Raw genomic sequence first — 20,760 nt, 5'->3', positions numbered from 1 at the left:
GGCAACCAACTGATGTTTCTCCCCCTCTCCTTCTCTCTCCCTTCCCCTCTCTCTGTAAATAAATAAAAATCTTTTAAAAAATAAATAAAAATTTTATCAAATGATTGGGTCAGTACTTGAACACAGAATCTGTGCTCCTGACCACTAATTACCCTATAAAGCCTCCACATACAAATAAAACAATCAGTTTTAATTCACTGAAAATCACGATTCGTTAGGAACAAAAAATGGTGTTTCTAGATTAGGTTTAATCTAAAAAGGAAATAGAACTAAAATGTTCTATTTATTAGCTCTTTATTAATGAAACAACCCACTACGCCTACGCACTGAGTTAAGACTAAATGGAAGGGAAACTGGGTACTTGCTGAATACGTGGTATGACTAATTTTAAAACTTTCATTTGCAATATTTTATTTCTTTCCCATGGGGTAAATGATGTTTATTGGTTCTCTTTTTTATAATAGGAAGATAGAAAACTTATTCACAGTTATAAAACATATAAAGAATATATACCTTGGCAATCTAAAAAATGATAAGACCTACACAAAATTATCTGTTAAGATAAAGAAAATGAGTATGTTCCATTTGTAATATTTTAAAGTTGACTCCACAGATATATTTTGAGACATTTACAGTTTTGTTTATGCTTTTTGACCACCACTGCAAAGTCAATAGTTAAGACTATGTTTTCAACCTATTCAAGAATGTCTACCTTTACCCCTATGCCTCACGATAGCAGGGCAGTATTTTAGTAGATTAGCATGAAATCAATAATTTAAATACATGTCTACATAATACATCTGAAAAATAGCAGTATATTAAGATATTAGGTATGTAATCATCTCTGCCTATGGAAATACATGTTGCACACGTGAATTTAAGACTCCTCCACTGACTGCAGCCCATCCCATGGATCACCACCCTATAGGATAGAAGGAAGCCGCTGATTAAGAACTAAAGAAATCGCATAAGAAGAACATAAAAGAATGTTTAATATGAAGAACAGGTTAAATATAATTACAATTAAGTGTTTCCTGAATTTTATGTTAGACTGATGCTGTGTAATATATACAATCTTAACAATCTACATTTTCTCAAACTTCCACAAATATAACAAACTGGAATAAGCCTTAGAAGAGAGACACCTACCTAAACCTTTTAACTAGTTTACTTGTCTTTCTGCGGGTGGTTTATACAACTGTCATTGTCTAGATCAGAGAGAATTATAAGTACAACCTTTTTTCCTGATGAAATACATAACTTATAAAGTGATATGCCTCTGTTCTTACACCTGGGAGAGAACTACTGTTTAGTCTGGAATCAAAGCCAACACTAAGTACATCAAGGAGAGTCCAATTTAAATAAATCCTTTACTGAAATTCTTTTGCAGAATACATTCACCTGCTAAATTACTAGTGTTGTAATCCTGTATTTTCATCTATCACCTCCGTTTAAAAGGCACAACACAGTTACGTATTCATTATTTAAGAACAAAAATTATTCAAGCACTAGGTGACGAACTTACTGTGCAACACTAAATTAGCCAATTCGCTCAAATTCATCAGTGAACTTATTTGGCAGCTTGCCATACGGAAGCTCCAATTTTATTCCAATGTTATTCTAACTCTTTTTTCTTTTAAACACCAACCCTAACTTTGAATTTTAAGGTTTAGAACAAATCAGAATTTCAAAGAGTCTCTACTTTCCCTCTTTTCAGGTCTTCATTAATAAAATTTGTTTCACCCAACTAAACTTAAATCTTCTTTTAAAAATTATCTTATTGCACAGCTTTCATTTTGAAAAAAAAAAAATACCTTAATTGTAGCATCCTCTGAAGCAGAGACCATAACACTGAACACAGGGTGGAAAATGACTCGAGTGACTGGACTCCTATGACCACTCAATGCATATTTTTCTGGTGGACGGGGAATCCATTCTTTTGGGTCTCGTTTCTGACCAAGAGGTCCACCCGACGTAAATTCTTCTTTTGCTTCATTTAGTTTTGATTCTAATTCCATAACCTGGAGAATCAAAATGTGGTTATGTACACAGATAGACTCCAATAAGATACCTGACATTTAAAAAAACCTGCTTTTATTTTACATACACAAATATACATGCGCAGGATACTTGAAAAATTTCAGTAATTTACAGAGCATTCATAATTTACTTTAAATTATCTACATTATCATCAAAATTTTCATTGTGTGACAAAATTGAAAATTGAGGAATATTTAGTACAAGTTTGACTTTAACTGAAAGAAATATTTCAATCTATATCTACTATTTAGAGGAACAGCAGTGCACCAGTGTTGGTCCCCATGAGTCTGCTACTCTTAGTAAATTCTTCCTAAACCAAGTATACATTATACACGCTGATAATAATAATAATAATACTTATTTTAAAAGCCAATATTTATTTAACATCTATGTATTAGATACTTTTCTAAGAGTGCTTTACGCATTAATTCATATTGTAACAATGTTATTTATTGATTCTAGCTTTGGCTACAACAAGTATAAATTTTAGGACCCAGAATATTATTTATTGCCTTCACTTTACAAATAAAAATAAAAGCTCAGGGATAAAAATAACTTAGGGGTACACTTTAGTGTTCTTTTTCCAGCATCATATTGGCTCCATGCATTCTTCCCATCCAAACAAGTACACAAATAAGTTCTTATAGAAAGTTTTTTAAAAAAGATTTATTTTCAGAGAGAGGGGAAAGGAGGAAGAGAGAGGGAGAGAAACAACAATGTGTGGTGTGTGGTTGCCTCTGAACACCCACTACGGGACCTGTCCTGCAACCCAGGCAAGTGCCCTGACTGGGAATGGAACCGGTGACCCTTTGGTTCACAGGCCAGCACTAAATCCACTGAGCCACACCAGACAAGACCATAAATAACGTCTTTACTACGAATTCCCTAAAGTCTGGTTTATGTAGACTGAATCCAGCCAGTACCCAGATTGCAAAGTTAGCAGGTATCAGCACTAATCTGTCGAGTCGAAATTTTAAAATAATGAATAGAAATGTATTTTTATTTGCGTTTTCAAGATTATATATAATTAGCCCTGACTGGTATGCCTCAGTGGGTTGGGCACTGTCCTGCAAAGCAAGGTCGCAGGTTTGATTCCCAGTCAGGGCACGCCTGGGTTGCAGGGCCAGGCTGTCAGTTGGGGGACAAGTGAGAGGCAACCAATAGGTGTTTCTCTCACATACCAATGTTTTTCTCCCTCTTTCTCCTCCCCTTCCTCCCTCTATAAAAATAAATAAACACACACATCTTTTAAAAACAAAATTAAATATAATGATTAATTCATCCAGAAAAATAATTTGTTATGTTAATATTTTAGAAAGCTTGTAAGAACACTCCAAATACAACTAACTTCAAAGAAAAAAACTCAGTTACCTTCTTTTGTAATCTAATAACAGATGTCCACTTTTTTTCCAAAAGACCAGCATATTTCTTATCTAATTCTTCATTCTGGGGGGGAAAAATGAGAACCTTTTAAAAAAGTGGCTCAAGTATGATAGCTCAGACCATATAGATCATTGATCTCTGAGTCTAACCAAACATTACTAAAAATCTTATTACACTAAAAAAGGGGAAGAAATTAAATTTAGTGCCAAATAAATAACAAATGATAAGATCTGTGAATAACTGAGGTGACTACTGATACTTAAGTAAATCCACTTATAGTTTTAAAAGTCAAACATACCATATCTAATTCAGCTTCCTTTTTAAAAACTGAATATGCCTCTTCATAGCCATTTGAACGAAGATAATCTGCTATAGCTCGATTTCTGAAAGAAAACAAATTCAAATGACTGCTAAAATCTCATTTTTACTTTGAAGAAATAACATTGTATTAAAAAATCTCATGACCATATTCTCTTCCAAAAATTAAAAGTATTTCGCAAAACAAGGACCCCCCCAAGCCTCTAAAACATTTAGCCCTGTCATAGGACATCCATATATTACATTATTCTTGAGCTTTTAGTTTTAAGTTTCTAATGTGATGATTACCTTACAAACTGTGGGCACTCATATATAGGTCAAGAAATGGCTTATATAATTAGGTATCAATTTGCAACAGTAATCATTAATTTTGTTCTTGTTTAGTCTTTCCTTACTACCTGTTATGCTGATAGACACTCAAGGGCTAGTAACTAAAATTTGCACAAAGACTTGTTCTGATAAAAATATAATTAGTATTTTAACATTATAGACATCTTTGAACCATTGGAGTAGGTGAAAAAGACCACAAGCTATACCAAGTTAGTATACTATTACAGAATAAGACATTTCAGTTAGAATGACAATGAAATCGAAGATGAATGAACAGATTTCTTTTCATTCTCTCTTCATATTCTTTCAGAGAGAAAATTAGCTATTTACCTCTTAAGCCAACCTATTCCTATCTCAATTTTTTTGAACTTTAGGTACACTGTGATACAAATAGTCATTTGTGTGGAATTTTCTTTAAAACAATCTAAATTAATTTAAAAGTTAATATATACAAAAGGTTAAACAAACTTTACATATATAAGCACACAATAAAATGTCCTTTCCATCACTGACCCCCAATATTCCATCCCTGAGACAATCATTTTAGTAGTATTTAATGTTTTCTTTCAGAGATAACCTACCTATTTAATAAACATCCTTGCATAGCCTTCTAGGGATAATACTTGTTTTTAAAACAAACTGTAGTACATTACATATGTGTTATAATGTCACATAAACTCACTTACTCTTTTTTTTTATTTTTTATTTTATTTTTAAAAATATTTATTTATTTATTTATTTATTGAGAGAAGGGAAGGGAAGGAGAGAGGGAGAGAAATATCAATGTATGGTTGCCTCTTATGCGTCCCTTGCTGCGAACTGGCCTGCAACCCAGGCATGTGCCCTGACTGGGAATCGAACCGCTATACTCTGGTTCACAGGCCCGCACTCAATCCACTGAGCTACGCCAGCCAGGGCAACTCACTTACTCTTAACAATCATTCTTTATCAGATGTAAATCTGCTTTTTCTTTTATATTTTATTCCACTATGGAAACATGCTTTTACCACTACAAAACAATGCTGCTATGACTCTCCTTGTGTAAATATCAATGCCACTGCCCATGTAACGCTTTAGGAAATAAAAACACTACCAGTAGTATAGAATTGGTGAGATTACTTTTTAATTCACAGCATATTAAAAACACCCCATTCCTGGATAAGGAAGCTGAGGAAATGTCAATTCTTACTGTGAGTCTGTGTCTATGTGCTACTCATATCACAACAGCCTGCACCTTCTGGCCTGCTCTCCTAATGGTAACTTCATTCATTAAGGAGTACTCTCTCTACATAGACCTGAAGTCTACTTAATTTTGACCAACTGGTTCTACTTGGGCCTTCCGAAACACCACAAAATGGGAAACAAGCAACATCTACTTCTTAGATTTTCTTCTTTTACTCTAAAAAACTAACAGCAAGCAAATAATGGGCAAAATGTCAAAGGTAAATAAATCTTATATAGTACTTATAAATATTTAATGTTCCTACTTAGTTCCACTCCTACTTCAGGGTCAATCAAGTGCTAATGCCTGCATACACTTTACAATTCTGAAGCTCATATAACAGATGATATGTGTATATCACAATATGCACATATTATAATGATTATAATCTTAATGGACTTTAAAGACAAATGGTGATACTTTTCCTAATAAAACTACTAAAAGGAGAAAAATAAAAAACGACCATTGTGTTTTCCTTATTAAAATAAAATTCCAACACTTTAAGATTACCAATAACCTCTTTCAGCGGTCTTTCCATACCATGACCTTTGCCCATATGTTCAAATCACCATGTGTGTGTATGCATGGCTTTTAATCAAGTAACTTAATCAGCTAATTTCATTCAAAATGTGAAAATCTCTCCTTGTCAGTAAATATTCTGTTAAGTTCCTACAGCATCTCATCAATGTTGTAACAAAAACAAAAAGATATTGTTCAAGGACCTGCTGTATTGCAGAAATTTAAAAAATGTAACACCCACTCCATGTTAAAACAAGTTACACAGCTATTATACTCAAACAATATATTACTCAATATTATACTCAATCCATTATATAGATGTACCAACTTTTATTTACTCAACATCTATTGCTAGATGGTCAGGGTTTTTCTAATTTTTCACCAGTTTAAACAATGTTGCAAATAAATATTCATAGAGCTAATAAAGCCCTTTTCCCATCTCTAAAGGAGTTAAAAGATACTACAGATTGAATGCTTGTATCCCCTCCCACCCTAGACTCTTATGTTGAAACCTAATCCCCAGTGTGATGATATTTAAAGATGGGGACTTCAGGAGGTGAGCAGGTCATGAGAGCAACCAGGAACTGAACCTCACTAGACAAATAACCTTCTAATGCCTTGATCTTGAACTTCCTAGCCTCCAAAAATGTCAGAAATAAATCTTCCTTATTTATAAGCCACTGATGTTATGGTACTTTGTTATAGCAGCCTAAACAGATTAAGATAAAAGTTGTATACATTTTCAGACATTTTGATAGTTATTGTCAAACTGCTCCCCAGAGTTGAATCACTTATATTCTTACCAGTAGTTATAACTGTCATCCTTTACAATCTCTACTTTTCAAATATCTGGGTTAATATTTACTGACTAAACAGTTGATAGCTTTTCATTCTGCATATATAACTTTTATTAACATAAACTAGGTGTTCAATTTTTAGAATTTCTGGAATACCACAGGTGCTCAAATAACATGATTTCATCATAACTTGGTAAGTGCCTTAGGAACTTAGCTCTTGTTTATAATAATAGTTTTTTTCAGGTCCAAAACCTATCAATGATGTTAAGTGAATACTTACCATATGTTCAAATTCTGTGGCTTAACCCAATATCTATATTTTCAAAAGATGTTGTGTGGCAAATACAATTAACTAGAAAGACGTAGGCAATCCCAAATGTGCATAAAGCATCACCTCAAAAATATTTGTATGTTATATTTATACTTTTTATAAAATAAATTCAACCTGAAACAACACTATTTCTTTAGATCCTAAAATCATCCTGTTTATATAAGTAGAAAAGTCTATTATTCTTTTATTGTGTATTAGTAGACTAATTTATCTAAGGTAACAAAACTAGCAAGTAATAAAACATTTAGGAAAATAATTCCAATTGACATTTATTGAGTGGTGGTGAGGAGAAACTAGCTAAGCAGGTAGAGTTCTGCACCTCCCTGTTTTAAATAAAATTGTTCCATTTTAAATTATTTCCTTATTTTATTTCTTCATAAATAGTTTCAAACTGGACTTCTATTGCTCATGAAAAGCCCTGCATATAAATTCTTGAAACGAAGAATGACTCACACTTTTAACCACTAGGCTTTTGGTTTGGTAATGATTAGATGTGAAAGATGGGAGAAAATAGTTAATTCCTAAGTTTTGGGTGGATAATAGTAACATTTACTTGGACAGGAAACACAGAAGGAGAAAGAAAAAGAGGTAAGAATATATATAGCTCAGTTTTAAACCTCTTGTCTTAAAGGAGACAAAAGATATTTAAGTCATGATATATGCTAGAAGACGTACTGAATATACAAGGTGAGAAGCTCAAAAGAGATTTGACATAAGAAAGGATTTGGGAAAATTAGCAAACAGGTAGTGATTCTAACTATGTAAGTGGTGAAAGAATCTTCAGAAAGGGCATATAATGAGAAGAAAAAAAAGAGACTAAAATGTAAAAAATGAAAACTTGTCAGATACCAATACAATAAGAAGCTTCAGGCTGTATGCTAACTATACTTCAATAAAAAATTAATTAATAAAAAAGAAGCTATCAGAAAGTGAAGGAGCCCAGGGGGGTGGAAATGGGAGGGAGGTGGGGAGCAAGGGGCGGGGGAGGCTGGGATGGGAAAAATACACAAAAAACTGTACTTGAAAAATAACTAAATAAAATTAAAAAAAAAAAAAAAGAAAAAAAAAAGAAAGTGAAGGAGCCCAGTAAGAGAATTAAGAGCAATGACAGTAAGCCAATGGAGAAGAGTTTCAGCAAAGAAATGAAAATGGGTAACAGTGACAAATATCTGAGAAAGGTCAAAATAAGCCTAAAAAGTATCCAAGCAATGTGGCTACTAAAAGGTCCCTGTTGACTTTAGCAAGTACATTTTCATAACTTGAAGCCTCAGCATTCCATTTCACAATAAGGTTTCATATGAGCACTGCAAAATACTGGAGTTGGGAAGAAGTGGTGAATTTTGAAAATATCAGTGATGGGAAGTGCTGGTCTAGATGGCATAGGGTAAACGTGATACTCAGAACCTCTACAACCACATCAAAATCACAACTAAATTACAGAACAGCCATCATTCAGAATGCCTGTCCTATAACTAAGAATATACATGCCACACCAAGGCTGGTGGAGACTGGTAGAAGGGGCGAGACTCAAAAAGGGCTGGTCTCACATCCACAAGTGGAAGGATATTGCCCTGGTTGGTGCAGCTTAGTGGATTCAGTGTGGGTCTGCACACCAAAGGGTCGTCGGTTCAATCCCCAGTCAGGGCACATGCCTCTTAGATTCCAGGCCAGGTCCCTAGTATGGGTCCCTAGTATGGAGGAACACAGGAGAAAAGTTTCTCTCCCTCTTTTTCTCCTTCCCTTTCCCTCTCTCTAAAAGTAAATAAAAATCTTTAAAAAAGGGGGAAGAGATATCTTGGTTACAGAGGTCACCCCTAAGGGGTCCCAGTCCTACATCAGAACCCTCAGACCAGGATTCCAGTACCAGGAAGAGAAGTCCCCATAACTTCTGGCTGTAAAAATCAGCTGAGATTGTGGCTTACTGATCAGCTCCTGGAACCTCAAGAATCCCTATTAAAGGGCCTGCGCACTAACTTGGACTGACTCTGAGCTCCAGCACTGGGGCAGCAGATGGAATGGCACCAGGGACATGTGGGAAGGCACCAACAAAGGAGCTCCCATAAGACCATCAGCTTATTTCTCAACAAAGTTTCCAGGCCAGAAGGGATTGGCACCAAATAGTCAAAGTGATGAAAAGCTAGGGCCTACACTCAAGACTGCTCTATGCAGAGACTTCCAGCCAAGATGGAGGTGTAGGTGAAAACACTGTGCCTCTTGACACAACCACAATTAAGGACAATAAAGATTTAAAAACAAAACACAACCAGAACAGACAGAAAACTGAACTGTACAAAAGTCCCATAACCATTCAACCAGACTGCTAAGAGGGGCAGAGTCCACCACCAGTGAAGAGGGATCCCGGCAGGAAAAGGCAGTGGCAGCCAGAGTTGCCACATGCACCCAGGAGTGCAGGTGGTTCAGGGCTGACCGAGGTCACACATTCACACACAGATAAACTAGGCAAAAACAGGCAGCAAGACAGACCATGCAACCCAGGGCCCCAGCAATGGGAAATAAAGCCTAAAAGCACTGACTGGAAAGGTGCCAGCTTGTGGGAAGCAATAGAGGGGACTGAAGTCCAAGAGAGCTCGGAAAAAGCACCATTGTTCCCTCTCTGACCCTGCCCCCACATACAGCATCACAAAGCAGCAACTCGGTTGCCCCGCCCTGGTGAACCCCTAAGGCTCCACCCCTTATTACGTAACAGGCAGGCGCGCGCGCACGCGCTCGCGCGCACACACACACACACCACCACCACCACCATCACCACCACCACCACCACCACCACCCCAAATGGAAGAACAAATCAAAGCCCCAGAGCCAATGCTTTTAAGCGACCAAGAGATAGCCAACCTATCAGATGCACAGTTCAAAACACTGGTGATCAGGATGCTCACGGAACTGGTTGAATTTGGTCACAAATTAGATGAAAAAATGAAGGCTACACTAAGTGAAATAAAGGGAAATGCACAGGGATCTAATAATGATGGAAAGAAAACTGGTACTCAAATCAATGGGGTGGACCAGAAGGAAGAAAGAAACAACCGAACAGGAAAGAATGAAAAAATAAGAATTCAGAAAAATGAGGAGAGGCTTAGTAATCTCCAGGACATCTTTAAACTCTCCAACATCTGAATTATAGGGGTACCAGAAGGGGAAGAGCAACAGCCACGAGTGAAACACTTATTTGAACAAATAATAAAGGGGAACTTCCCCAATGTGGCAAAGTAAATAGACTTCCAGGAAGTTCAGAGAGTGCCAAAGAAGTTGGACCCAAGAAGGAACACACCAAGGCACATCATAATTACATTAGCCAAGATTCAAATGAAAAAGAATCTCAAAAGCAGCAGGAGGAAAAAAGAGTTACCTACAAAGGAGTTCCCATCAGACTGTCAGCTGATTTCTCAAAAGACACCTTACAGGCCAGAAGGGGCTGGAAAGAAGTATTCCAAGTCATAAACTGCAAGGACCTACATCCAAGACTGCTCTATCCAGCAAAGCTTTCATTTAGAATGAAAGGGCAGATAAAGTACTTCTCAGATAAGGTCAAGTTAACGAAGTTCATCATCACCAACCCCTTATTTATGAAATATTAAAGGGACTTATCTAAGAAAAAGAAGATGAAAAATAAGATAAAAAATATGAACAGTGAAAGGACAGCAAACTCACAGTTATTAACAACCACACCTGAAACAAAAGCAAACTAAGCGGACACCTAAAACAGGAGTGGAGCCACAGAAATGTAGATCACATGAAAGGTTAGCAACAGGGGAGTAGGAGGAGGAGAGGGGGGGAGAAGGTACAGAGAATAAGTAGCATAGATGGTGGAAAGAAAATAGACGGAGGGCAAGAGTAGTGTGGGAAATATTGAAGCTGAAGAACTTATGACACATGGACATGAACTAAACGGGGGGAAGGTGGGTGGGAGGGGGTGTGCAGGGTAGAGGGGAATTAAGAGGGGGAAATGGGACAACTGTAATGGCATAATCAAAAATATATATTAAAAAAGATTGCTATACGCAGCAAGGCTATTAATTTATTTATTTAAAATATATTTTATTGATTATGCTATTACAGTTGTCCCATTTCCCCCTCTTAATTCCCCTCTACCCTGCACACCAGCCAGGGCAAGAGAACATTTTGACAGTTGACGATGGGAGAGGGTTTGAGGAAATGGATAAGAAAAGCGAAAAGATTTAGAAGTAGAAAATGGCAGTTACAGAACCATCATAGGGATGTAAGTACAGCATACGGAATATAGTCAATAATATTGTAACAACTATATATGGTGTCAGATGGGTATTCAATTTATTAGGGTGATCACTTCCTAAGTTTTATAAATGTATAATCACAGGGTTCTACACTTGAAACTAATATAATATTGTATGTCAACTATAAGGTAATGGGACTTCTTTCTATAAAATGAAGACAAAATATTTAGTTAATAACCCTACGACATTAGAGAGTTTAGAAAAAGAAAGATAGCTCATAGCATCATCAATACTGAACCCCTTGCAAAGCAAGATACATATAGAAAGATACAGCAAAGTCCTGGCTGGCGTAGCTCAGTGGATTGAGCGCAGGCCTGTGAACCAGAGTATCGCGGTTCAATTCCCAGTCAGGGCACATGCCTGGGTTGCAGGCCAGTTCCCAGCAGGGGATGCATGAGGGGCAACCATACATTGATGTTTCTCTCCCACTCTCTCTCCTTCCCTTCCCCTCTCTCAAAAAATAAATAAATAAAATATTTAAAAAAAAAAGAAAGATACAGCAAATATCAGTAATGGGACTTCTTTCTATAAAATGAAGACAAAATATATCAGTAATGGGACTTCTTTCTATAAAATGAAGACAAAATATTTAGTTAATAACCCTATGACATGAGAGAGTTTAGAAAAAGAGATAGCTCATAGCATCATCAATACTGAACCCCTTGCAAAGCAAGATATACATAGAAAGATACAGCAAATATATCAGACTTTAAATACTATACTACATACTAATGTATAAAGTCTACAACCCAGACTCAGAAGAGTCTAGTCAATTCTATTTTCATATCAAATACAACTGAGTCACACTTCTTAGTCACATGTCAGGTTACTGACATTGAACAAGTCAAGAAACAGAAGTCAGGTTCCCATGGACAGATAATTTTGGCACCATTACTCTCACTGCCTCAGTACTCAATATGTAAGCCAACTACTGCCCCAATGAAGGAGGACCACCATGACTTAACATAAGAATAAGTAACACTAAATAATCCCTTGGTTTTAACCACCTAAAAAGTGCTTTTAGGGTTTGCTACTAATAACAGTTGTTGACTTTGAGTTGACTTTCATCTGTTTTTTATTAAAGATAAAAACACTTATCTCCTTTGAAACTAATGGACATCAAGGCATGAGTTTATAATCATCTCTCAAGGCTTTAAGTTAATGATTTCAATTAATCTATTAAGCCTCAGGAGTGGTAGAAAAGCAACCAATCACTAGAATAAAGGAAACATTCAGGTAGAAGTTAACACCAGCGATCCTTTACAGAATCAGAGAAAATGGTTAAAATCAAGAACTGAGATCAAGGACTTTTATCCAGGAACTGCCTGGACAGAGCTTAAGCTCATATATGGACTAGCACCACACTGGAAATATTCTATCACTATTTTTTTGGAAACTATTACAATAACAAATGAGATTGTGTTTGGTTTCTACACTATTCCAAGTATGTCAAGATTAGGTTTTAAGCATTTATCTCACTTCCTACACTCTGTTCATTGTCTTTTATTCCCCAGGATAATTTTATAGGTATAATATCAGTCATAACACTACACCAGTACACGCACGCACGCACGCACACACACACACACACACACACACACTCACAATTGAATAAATGGAGATAAGATTTTAAAAGATTATTCTGAATGCTATAAACTTCTAGTTAAAAAATAACTCTAAAAAAGACTGGGTAACATCATCAATAAGAGAAGACTACTTCAGCGTCCACAGCATCTCTTACAAATTTAAACTGAAGCACAGGGGATCACAGAACATGCATTAGAGGAGACTAAGACAGAATCTGTTTTTCATAGATAAAGAAACAGGCTCACAGAACTTAACTGACTTTTTGGTAGCAAGTGATGCAGCTGGGAATCAAATTTGGGTCTTTTGAAGCCAAAATGATGATAATAGTGTTTGTTTGTTTTTTAAACTATGTACTCTAGCATTCTAAGATTGAATAAAAAACATGAGAATCCTATAAATATTTTTAATTTCATTGTTTATATGACAAGAAACAAAGTTAAGTCAAAAGCTGACAGACTAACATGTTTTCTTACTGGGCCAATTAAAAGAGATACACAGAAAAAGGCTGACCTTACGTATCTAGGAATTAGGAAAGCAATGGAGTTAAGGTGCATTGTTCTAAAAGGCTGTTAAGGTGCACTGTTCTAAAAGGCTGCAGTGGCCCAATGAATCAGGGATACCTGTAGAGTTATGCAGGCACACATTAAAATAACAGAGAAGACCAGATAGGACCAAGCATGTAAATTCATATCACCAGGAACACACTGTTATCTTTAGTGCCCCGTTCCTGAAGACAATCCTCACACCATCAAAGGCTACACTATTTTAGACAAACACCAAGATGACCTCCATAGTTCTGAGGAAGACGTAAATAAAGTTCATTTTAAGCACAGATACACTACTGAGGGTTGCCACAGGACATCAACCAAGGCTCAAACAAATAACGACTTCTTAATATATGAGACAACTGTTCACCAAGTCTTTGGGGCAAGGACAGCACCGATGTGATGAGTTCCTGGCCACAGGTCTTGTACCTTTCTAACCTTATGCGCCCTAAAAAAGGGTGACAATGACCTTCCTTCACCATCACACTTCAAAGTACCTACTTCAAAAGGGTAGTCAAGGATTCAACTACTACCAGTTTGGGGACAAGCATAGCAAGAAGTCACAAGAAGACCATCCTAGCAGTGGAAAAGAAAAGGAGAATGAAACTGGGACAAGTCAGGGTGAGTGGACCTTCATCTTCACCATTAACCAAAAAAACACGTGCCTGGTATCCTAACCTATCAGTTACCATTTATCTTCAGCAGAGATCTGAGACTAAGGTAACATCAAAACCTATCTACCTCCCTGGCTAGTGTGGCTCAGTGGATTGAGGGCTGGCCTGCGAACCGAAGGGTTGCTGGTTCAATTCCCAGTCAGGGCACATGCCTGGGTTGCAGGCCAGGTCCCTAATAGGGGATGCTCATTGGCAACCTCACATTGATGTTTCTTTCCCTCTCTTTCTCCTCCCTTCCCCTCTGTCTAAAAATAAATAGATAAAACCTAAAAAACAAAAACCAAAACCCTATCTACCAACTAAGGATATCACACTGTTTTTTTTGTCCAAGTTTTAATAGGCTCTCCATGTTTTCTACCAGATGCTTCTTTTCTACTGCTTTTCATCCTTTTGTACATCCATATATTGTACATAAGCAGGAAAAATATGATAAGCTTGTCTCTTTGATGCCAAGATATTCTAGTACAATCTTCATGTTGCATTTGTAAAGCAAAAAGAAAAAAGCCATTATTATTGTTCATTCTCATATTTAAACAAAAAAAAAATCTGAGTAATAAAACCCCAAAGCAGAGGTGTTACCATTGAACAGTTCAGTTTTGATACACCACTTATTTATGTTTGCTTCTTTACTTTTTTAGACTTGTTACTAAAACTAACCATACTGAAAACTAAGATAAATGAAGATATGATTATACGACTTTAACTGGGCTAGACTCCCAATTACGTTGTTCCAAGTTAATGATCCATGGCCTAATTTTAGTCAAAGGTCAGCAATGTCTCTAGAGAGGGAGAGACTCTGCCTCAGTTACTCAGTATAACCTGTAACTTCCTAACATATTCTCCCCTTTCCTCTTACTTTAATGTTAAGTCTACTGTAATTGTAAGACATTTACTTAACTGTGAGATTCACTTAGAATAAAATAAAATATCATTTTGCATACCTAAAAAATCTATCAGGAAAAGTCAGGCTGTATAATAGTAAGAGTAGTAACTATGCTATCATGTATTAAAAATGTGGAAACATTTACATTTTTAAAATGTAAAGCAAATTTTCACTGTAAAACAAGGAAGAGGGAAAAGATGAGTATCTGTTACGTTCCCAGTTTCATATCAAGGAATACAAAAAAGGATCAGGTTATGGTCCCTTGCCTGTATTGAACACCAGGATAGTCCATAATCTACAATACTAGTAAAAATGGATTTACATCTTTAGAATTAGTATGGATCAAGTCATTAATGTGTGGCTTTCTTTCCACTGCTGCTTGATGAATCATTTACTTGTCCTTCATCCCCTTTCATTGCTCTCAAACACCTTAAATGCATCCCAGCCTTCAGCTGACCTCCAACCTCATATGGAAAACTGAAGCAACTTAGATATATAAATTTCTCAAATTCCTTATTGAAATTTGTGGCACCATCTTCCCTTCTACATGTGTCTTTTCTTCTGTCTAATATAATCCTCTAGAATACAGTCAAATCCTTCAGTAAAATGAAATGTGATGTGACACAATATAAGGGCTTTGTATGAGTTCTACAGAATGTCAATTTTGACTGTGAGGACATCATCTTGATTATCTTTAGAAATGCCTACATTCCACCCTTGTCAACAAATGCTGAAATACATTTTTGAGACAATCAGCAATTTTGTGATTTTGGTTCATATTCACAAATAAAGCATTTATTTTTATTTAGTGACTTATTGCTTTTGACAAGCCAAGCATTAAAAAGAGGAGAAAACACCAGTGCTCCTACAGTATAGGATGTCATAACTTGTTACCTGGAATGATCAGCATATAATGCATTGTACTAAGTGAAATATGTCTATTAAAAAAACTTCAAAGAATGAAATGAATAAATATAACACAAACTAAGAATATTTTAATCTCCCTCTGAGGCAGCCTCAAAGCAGTAATCTGTAACTTTAATGATTATTATATATGAAGTGATAATATAAATATAGGCAGTATGGCTCAAGGTTCCATGATTATCAGCTTCTTAAAGTTTAAAAATAGCAGAACCTCAAACCCTAAGCTAGATAAAAAACGGTATATTAAGTTTATGTTCAAACTTGATATTCACTTTATATTTACTTTTATAGTCAATATAAAATTGAAAACCTGAAATTGTGAGAATATGAATTACAGTTATAGTCTCAATTCAGCCCCTGCATCCAATTCATTCATGTATTTTGATTCTGTTCCCCAATCTGAAGAATTTTTGCCCTGGCTGGTGTGGCTCAGTGGACTGAGTACTGGCCTATGAACCAAAGGGTAGCTGGTTCAATTTCCAGTGAGGGACTGTGCCTGGGTTGTGAGCCAGGTCCCAGTGGGGGCAGGGGGGGTTCAACAGGCAACCACCCATTGATGTTTCTCTCCCTCTCTTTCTTGCTCCCTTCCCCTCTTTCTAAAAATAAATAAATAAAATCTTTTTTAAAAATCTAAGTCTAAAGTAAGTAGTGCCAACAGCTCATTTAGTGTCAGAGGATTCTTCAATTAAAGAGAGCCATAACACTTAAAGGTTTTTTAAAAATTATTGATCTGAGAGAGAGAGACAGAGAGGTATCGATTTGTTGTCCCAGTTATCTGTGCATCCATTGGTTGCTTCTTGCATGTTCCCTGACTGGGGATCGATCTTACAACCTTAGTATATCAGGATGATGCTCTAACCAACTGGGCTACCTGGCAAGGGTTGAGCCATAAGATTTAAAAAGGAGTGGGAAATACCTGTGTGAAAGCTGAATCACTAAGAAGATCAAAACATTGCTCTTATTCCTATTACATAGATCCTAAAGCCAGAGGTGTCCCAAAATTTAAGCGCTAAAACAACAGTGAAACCTTGGTTCTCAAACAATTAGTTTCTTGCCAAGTTATTCCTGGAAAAATTGTCTCAGCTGTCTCACAAAACTTCAGATCTCTATTCTCTATCAGAAAACACTTTTATGCCAACACCTGTATGATCAGTTATGCATCTCTCAGGTGATGAAGGAGAATTAGTTTTTGAACAACTCACTTCTCAAAAAGTTTTCCAGAACAGATTAAGTTCAAGAGCTGAGGTTCTACTGTATTTGTAATAGAACACTAGCAGGATGCAAGATATTGTCCCTACACTTGCCTTTACAATTATTCACAACACAATGACAATATGTACATGTGCCAGAGGCCCTGTCTGACATCTAGCTCAACTCCATAAACGTGTGTTGCTATAGTGTATTCTCAAACACAATTTTAAGAATGTAGTAGTTAAGTGGAGATCTTTACTTTTTTTAAACACCAGGGCAGAACCACTTTATAATCAATGCTAAATATATATAATGTTCAAGTATATGCACAGGAAAAACCTGAAAATCTCAACTGCAAAGATTAGTTTATTAAAGTAAAAAACTTAAAAATATATTATAATCATGAAAAGACATGGAAGAAATCTTAAATGCATATTGCTATATGAAAAAAGTCATTCTAAAAAGGCTACATACTGTGTGATTCTAACTTCCTGGAAATGACAAAACTGTAGCGGCAGTAAAGATCAGTGGTTTGAAGACAGGAAAGAATGAACAAGTATGTGGAACAAGGGATTTTTAAGTCAATGAAGCTGTCTATAGGTAAAGCAGGATTTAAGAGAAAGTTACAGAAAATTCAGCTTTACATGTGCTGGTCAGAATTAGCTAACAGAAATAAATGATAAATTATCCAACCTGGCTTGAGATCCTTTAGGAAGGTAGTAGGCTCTGCTGAGGAAGATCTGGAAAGCTGAGAGGCAACTTGTCTTAGGGCAAAAGACTGTACTAATATGGAAGAAAGGTACTGTAACACAGCATACTCAGTTTCAAACTACTGTTTCCTACAAATAGAGCTAGCTTCAAAGATATTAGTAAAAAAAAAAAAAAAAAAAGAAAAAGGATGCAATATAGGACCCAAGCAGATTTTTTTAAGAGGAAAAGGAGAAAAGCAATAACTAATGCAAATAACACAAAGAGAGTATATTTTAAAGAGGAAAAATAACCCCAGGAAGCAGAAAATTATAAATACTCTATATTCTCAAAGAAATCTAAGGTAACTGAAACTAAGAAAACAAACAAACAAACAAAAAAAAGGAATCCCAAAGACATGATATGATAAAACCAAATATAATAAGAACTAGTAAATATAATCAATAAACATTGTAGTAACTGTATAATGCCAGGTAAGGGTACTAGATTTATCAGGGGACCACTTCATGAATTATGTAACTGTCTAACCACTATGCTGTACACCTGAAATGAACAGAAACCAGTAACGTCCGTCAACGATAATTGACCAAAAAATACATATTAAAACATGTTCCTCAAAAAATATCCAAAGTCTAGTCTGGTGAACATAAAGGTAAAATTACAATGAATACCCTGGTAAAAAGCAGGGAGAAACACCAGGCTGACCTAAAATTTCTCCACTGCAACCCAAGATGTCAAAGATTATCTACAGTTTATTTGTTTTAAAAAACCCATCAAAGTTTTACTTTCATAATAAACAAATAAATACATTTGCCTTATAAATACTGAAACAATACTGTCACAAATCTTTATTCCATCCTTACTCAATCTCATTCTCTTCAGAGGCAACCACTGTGAACAATTTAGTATATCCTTTCAAGCTTCTGTCTGTGCAACTATAAGATATAGGCACAAAAGAAATACATAAATATAGTTGTGGGGGGTTTAATATAAATATATACCATCTTATTTAGCAACCTGATAAATTCACTTACTATGATCTTAGAGCTCTTTCCATGTAGATACACATAAATATATCACATTTTTTAAAAATATTTTATTTATTTATCTTTAAGGGGGAAGGGAAGGAGAGAGGGAGAGAAACATCAATGTATGGTTGCCTTTCGTGGGTCCCCTGCTGGGAACTGGCCTGCAGGGAACTGGTCTCAACCCAGGCATGTGCCCTGACTGGGAATCGAACCACGATTGTCTGGTTCGCAGGCCCGCGCTCAATCCACTGAGCTACACCAGCCAGGTAAATATATCACATTTTTAAACTGCTATATAGTATATCTCATAGAATGGGTGTAGGTTTTAGGTAGTTACCAGTTTCTTACCACTGAAAACAATGGAACAAACATCCTTTTACATAAATATTCCTATAGAAATGTTTGCATGTATTAAAAAAGTTCTTTACAAATATGAACTGTTAAATCAAAACACCTATATATTTTTAAAAGATATTATCAAATTGACTTGGAAAAAAATTCTAACAATGCATATTCACCACCAGCAGGAAAAACCCATTTCCCAACACCCCTGCTAGCAAAGGCTATCACCAAAATTTTTTTCATTTTGGATACTGTTTGGAGAACAAACCATATCTTGTTTTGCTTATAGATGTTAAACATTATTTAATATTTATTAGCTAATTTTTTATTTGTTTTGCTTGTGAATGACCTTAGTACTATCTTTTTCTCCTTCTTTTACAGGTTGTAATAATTTGTAGTAATTTAATTAAAAGTAAATCTTTTTTAAGGTTTTATTTATTTATCTTTATTTTAGAGAGAGGGGAAGGGAAGAGGGAGAGAAATATTAATGTGCGGTTGCCCTCATGTGGCCCCCATGGAGGTCCTGACCTGCAACCTGGGCATGTGCCCTGACTGGGAATCAAACTGGCAGCCCTTTGGTTTGCAGCCCATGCTCAATCCATTGAGCTACACCAGTCAGGGTTTATGGCAATTTTTAAAACTCCTTTATATTATTCTAAATGCCATCTCTTTGTTACATGTGCTACAAATATTTTCCCCAGCCACTTCCTTTATATTTTAATTTTGTTTGAGGTCTTTCTTCTAGAAAGAAGAAAATATTTTCCTCAAGAAAATATAAAGTATATGAATATTTTATTTATATTTTGCTATAAATTAACCAATTTTGCTTTTGGTTTCCATGTTTAATATCTTTAGAAAGTCCTTTTCTACCAAGAGGCAGTATTTTCTTTTCTTTCAAATTTTTATTCATTGATTTGAGAGACAGAAACAGAGAGAGGGAGGAAGAGAGAGAAACACCAATTTGTTGTTCCACTTATTTATGCATTCATTGGCTGATTCTTATATGTGCCCTGACTGGAGATTGAACCTGCAACCTTGGCACATCCAGATGATACTCTAACCAACTGAGCTACCCAGACAAGGCTAAAGGTAGTATTTTTCTTTTACCACTTTTACATTGTTATTTGGTTTGTGTTTAACATTTGGGCTTTCACTTCATCTGGACTCAAGTTTAGCTAAATAGCACATCTTTTTCCTATTGATGTAAAATGCCATCTTTACTGGATGCTACATTTCCATAGACAGAATAGGCCAGCCTCTGAACTTTAATGTTCTCCTAACCTATTTACCTATGCCACAGTATTTTATTTACTTGGTATTAATTTTTGATATTATCCTTTGGTATTAATTTTCTTTTTCATTATGGTCAGTAATAAGGCCTAAGTGACTTTTGGTTTTTTGGAATTAGAGATTTTTCTTTGTAACCTACTGAGTGGCAATTTTTTCCCCTTAATATTTATAAAGCTCTAAGTGGGAAAAATGTGTAATCTAAGAATTGGTCACCTAACTTTCTACTTGTCATTCATTTATGGGAGCAAGAAAAATTTTATTTCCTAACATGCAAAGACTCAGGGAGGTCCATTTATGAGCCTGTCTTGAGAAAAGTACATAATGACAGAATCTACCCAACTAACAGAGTAATCAAAATTAGAATACAGGAAGGGTCC

General features: G+C 35.7%; 1 protein-coding gene across 1 annotated transcript in view; it reads right to left on the bottom strand.

Annotated features, from left to right (window-relative positions):
- PAFAH1B1 (platelet activating factor acetylhydrolase 1b regulatory subunit 1) overlaps positions 1 to 20,760 on the bottom strand; it is a 75,643-nt gene that overhangs the window by 15,873 nt on the left and 39,010 nt on the right. Inside the window, exons 3-5 of the mRNA XM_037133686.2 lie at positions 3,722 to 3,806; positions 3,412 to 3,486; positions 1,815 to 2,021 (exon numbers count right to left, since the gene is read on the bottom strand). Coding sequence (XP_036989581.1) covers positions 1,815 to 2,021; positions 3,412 to 3,486; positions 3,722 to 3,806 — 367 coding nt within the window. The remainder of the gene's footprint in view (positions 1 to 1,814; positions 2,022 to 3,411; positions 3,487 to 3,721; positions 3,807 to 20,760) is intronic.

This window comes from Artibeus jamaicensis, unplaced genomic scaffold (assembly GCF_021234435.1).
Source record: "Artibeus jamaicensis isolate MK-2021 breed Jamaican fruit bat unplaced genomic scaffold, CSHL_Jam_final contig_2790, whole genome shotgun sequence".
NCBI classification, from domain to species: Eukaryota; Metazoa; Chordata; class Mammalia; order Chiroptera; family Phyllostomidae; genus Artibeus; species Artibeus jamaicensis.
Note: the sequence above shows the minus strand (reverse complement) of the source record. Positions and strands in the feature narration are given on the sequence as shown.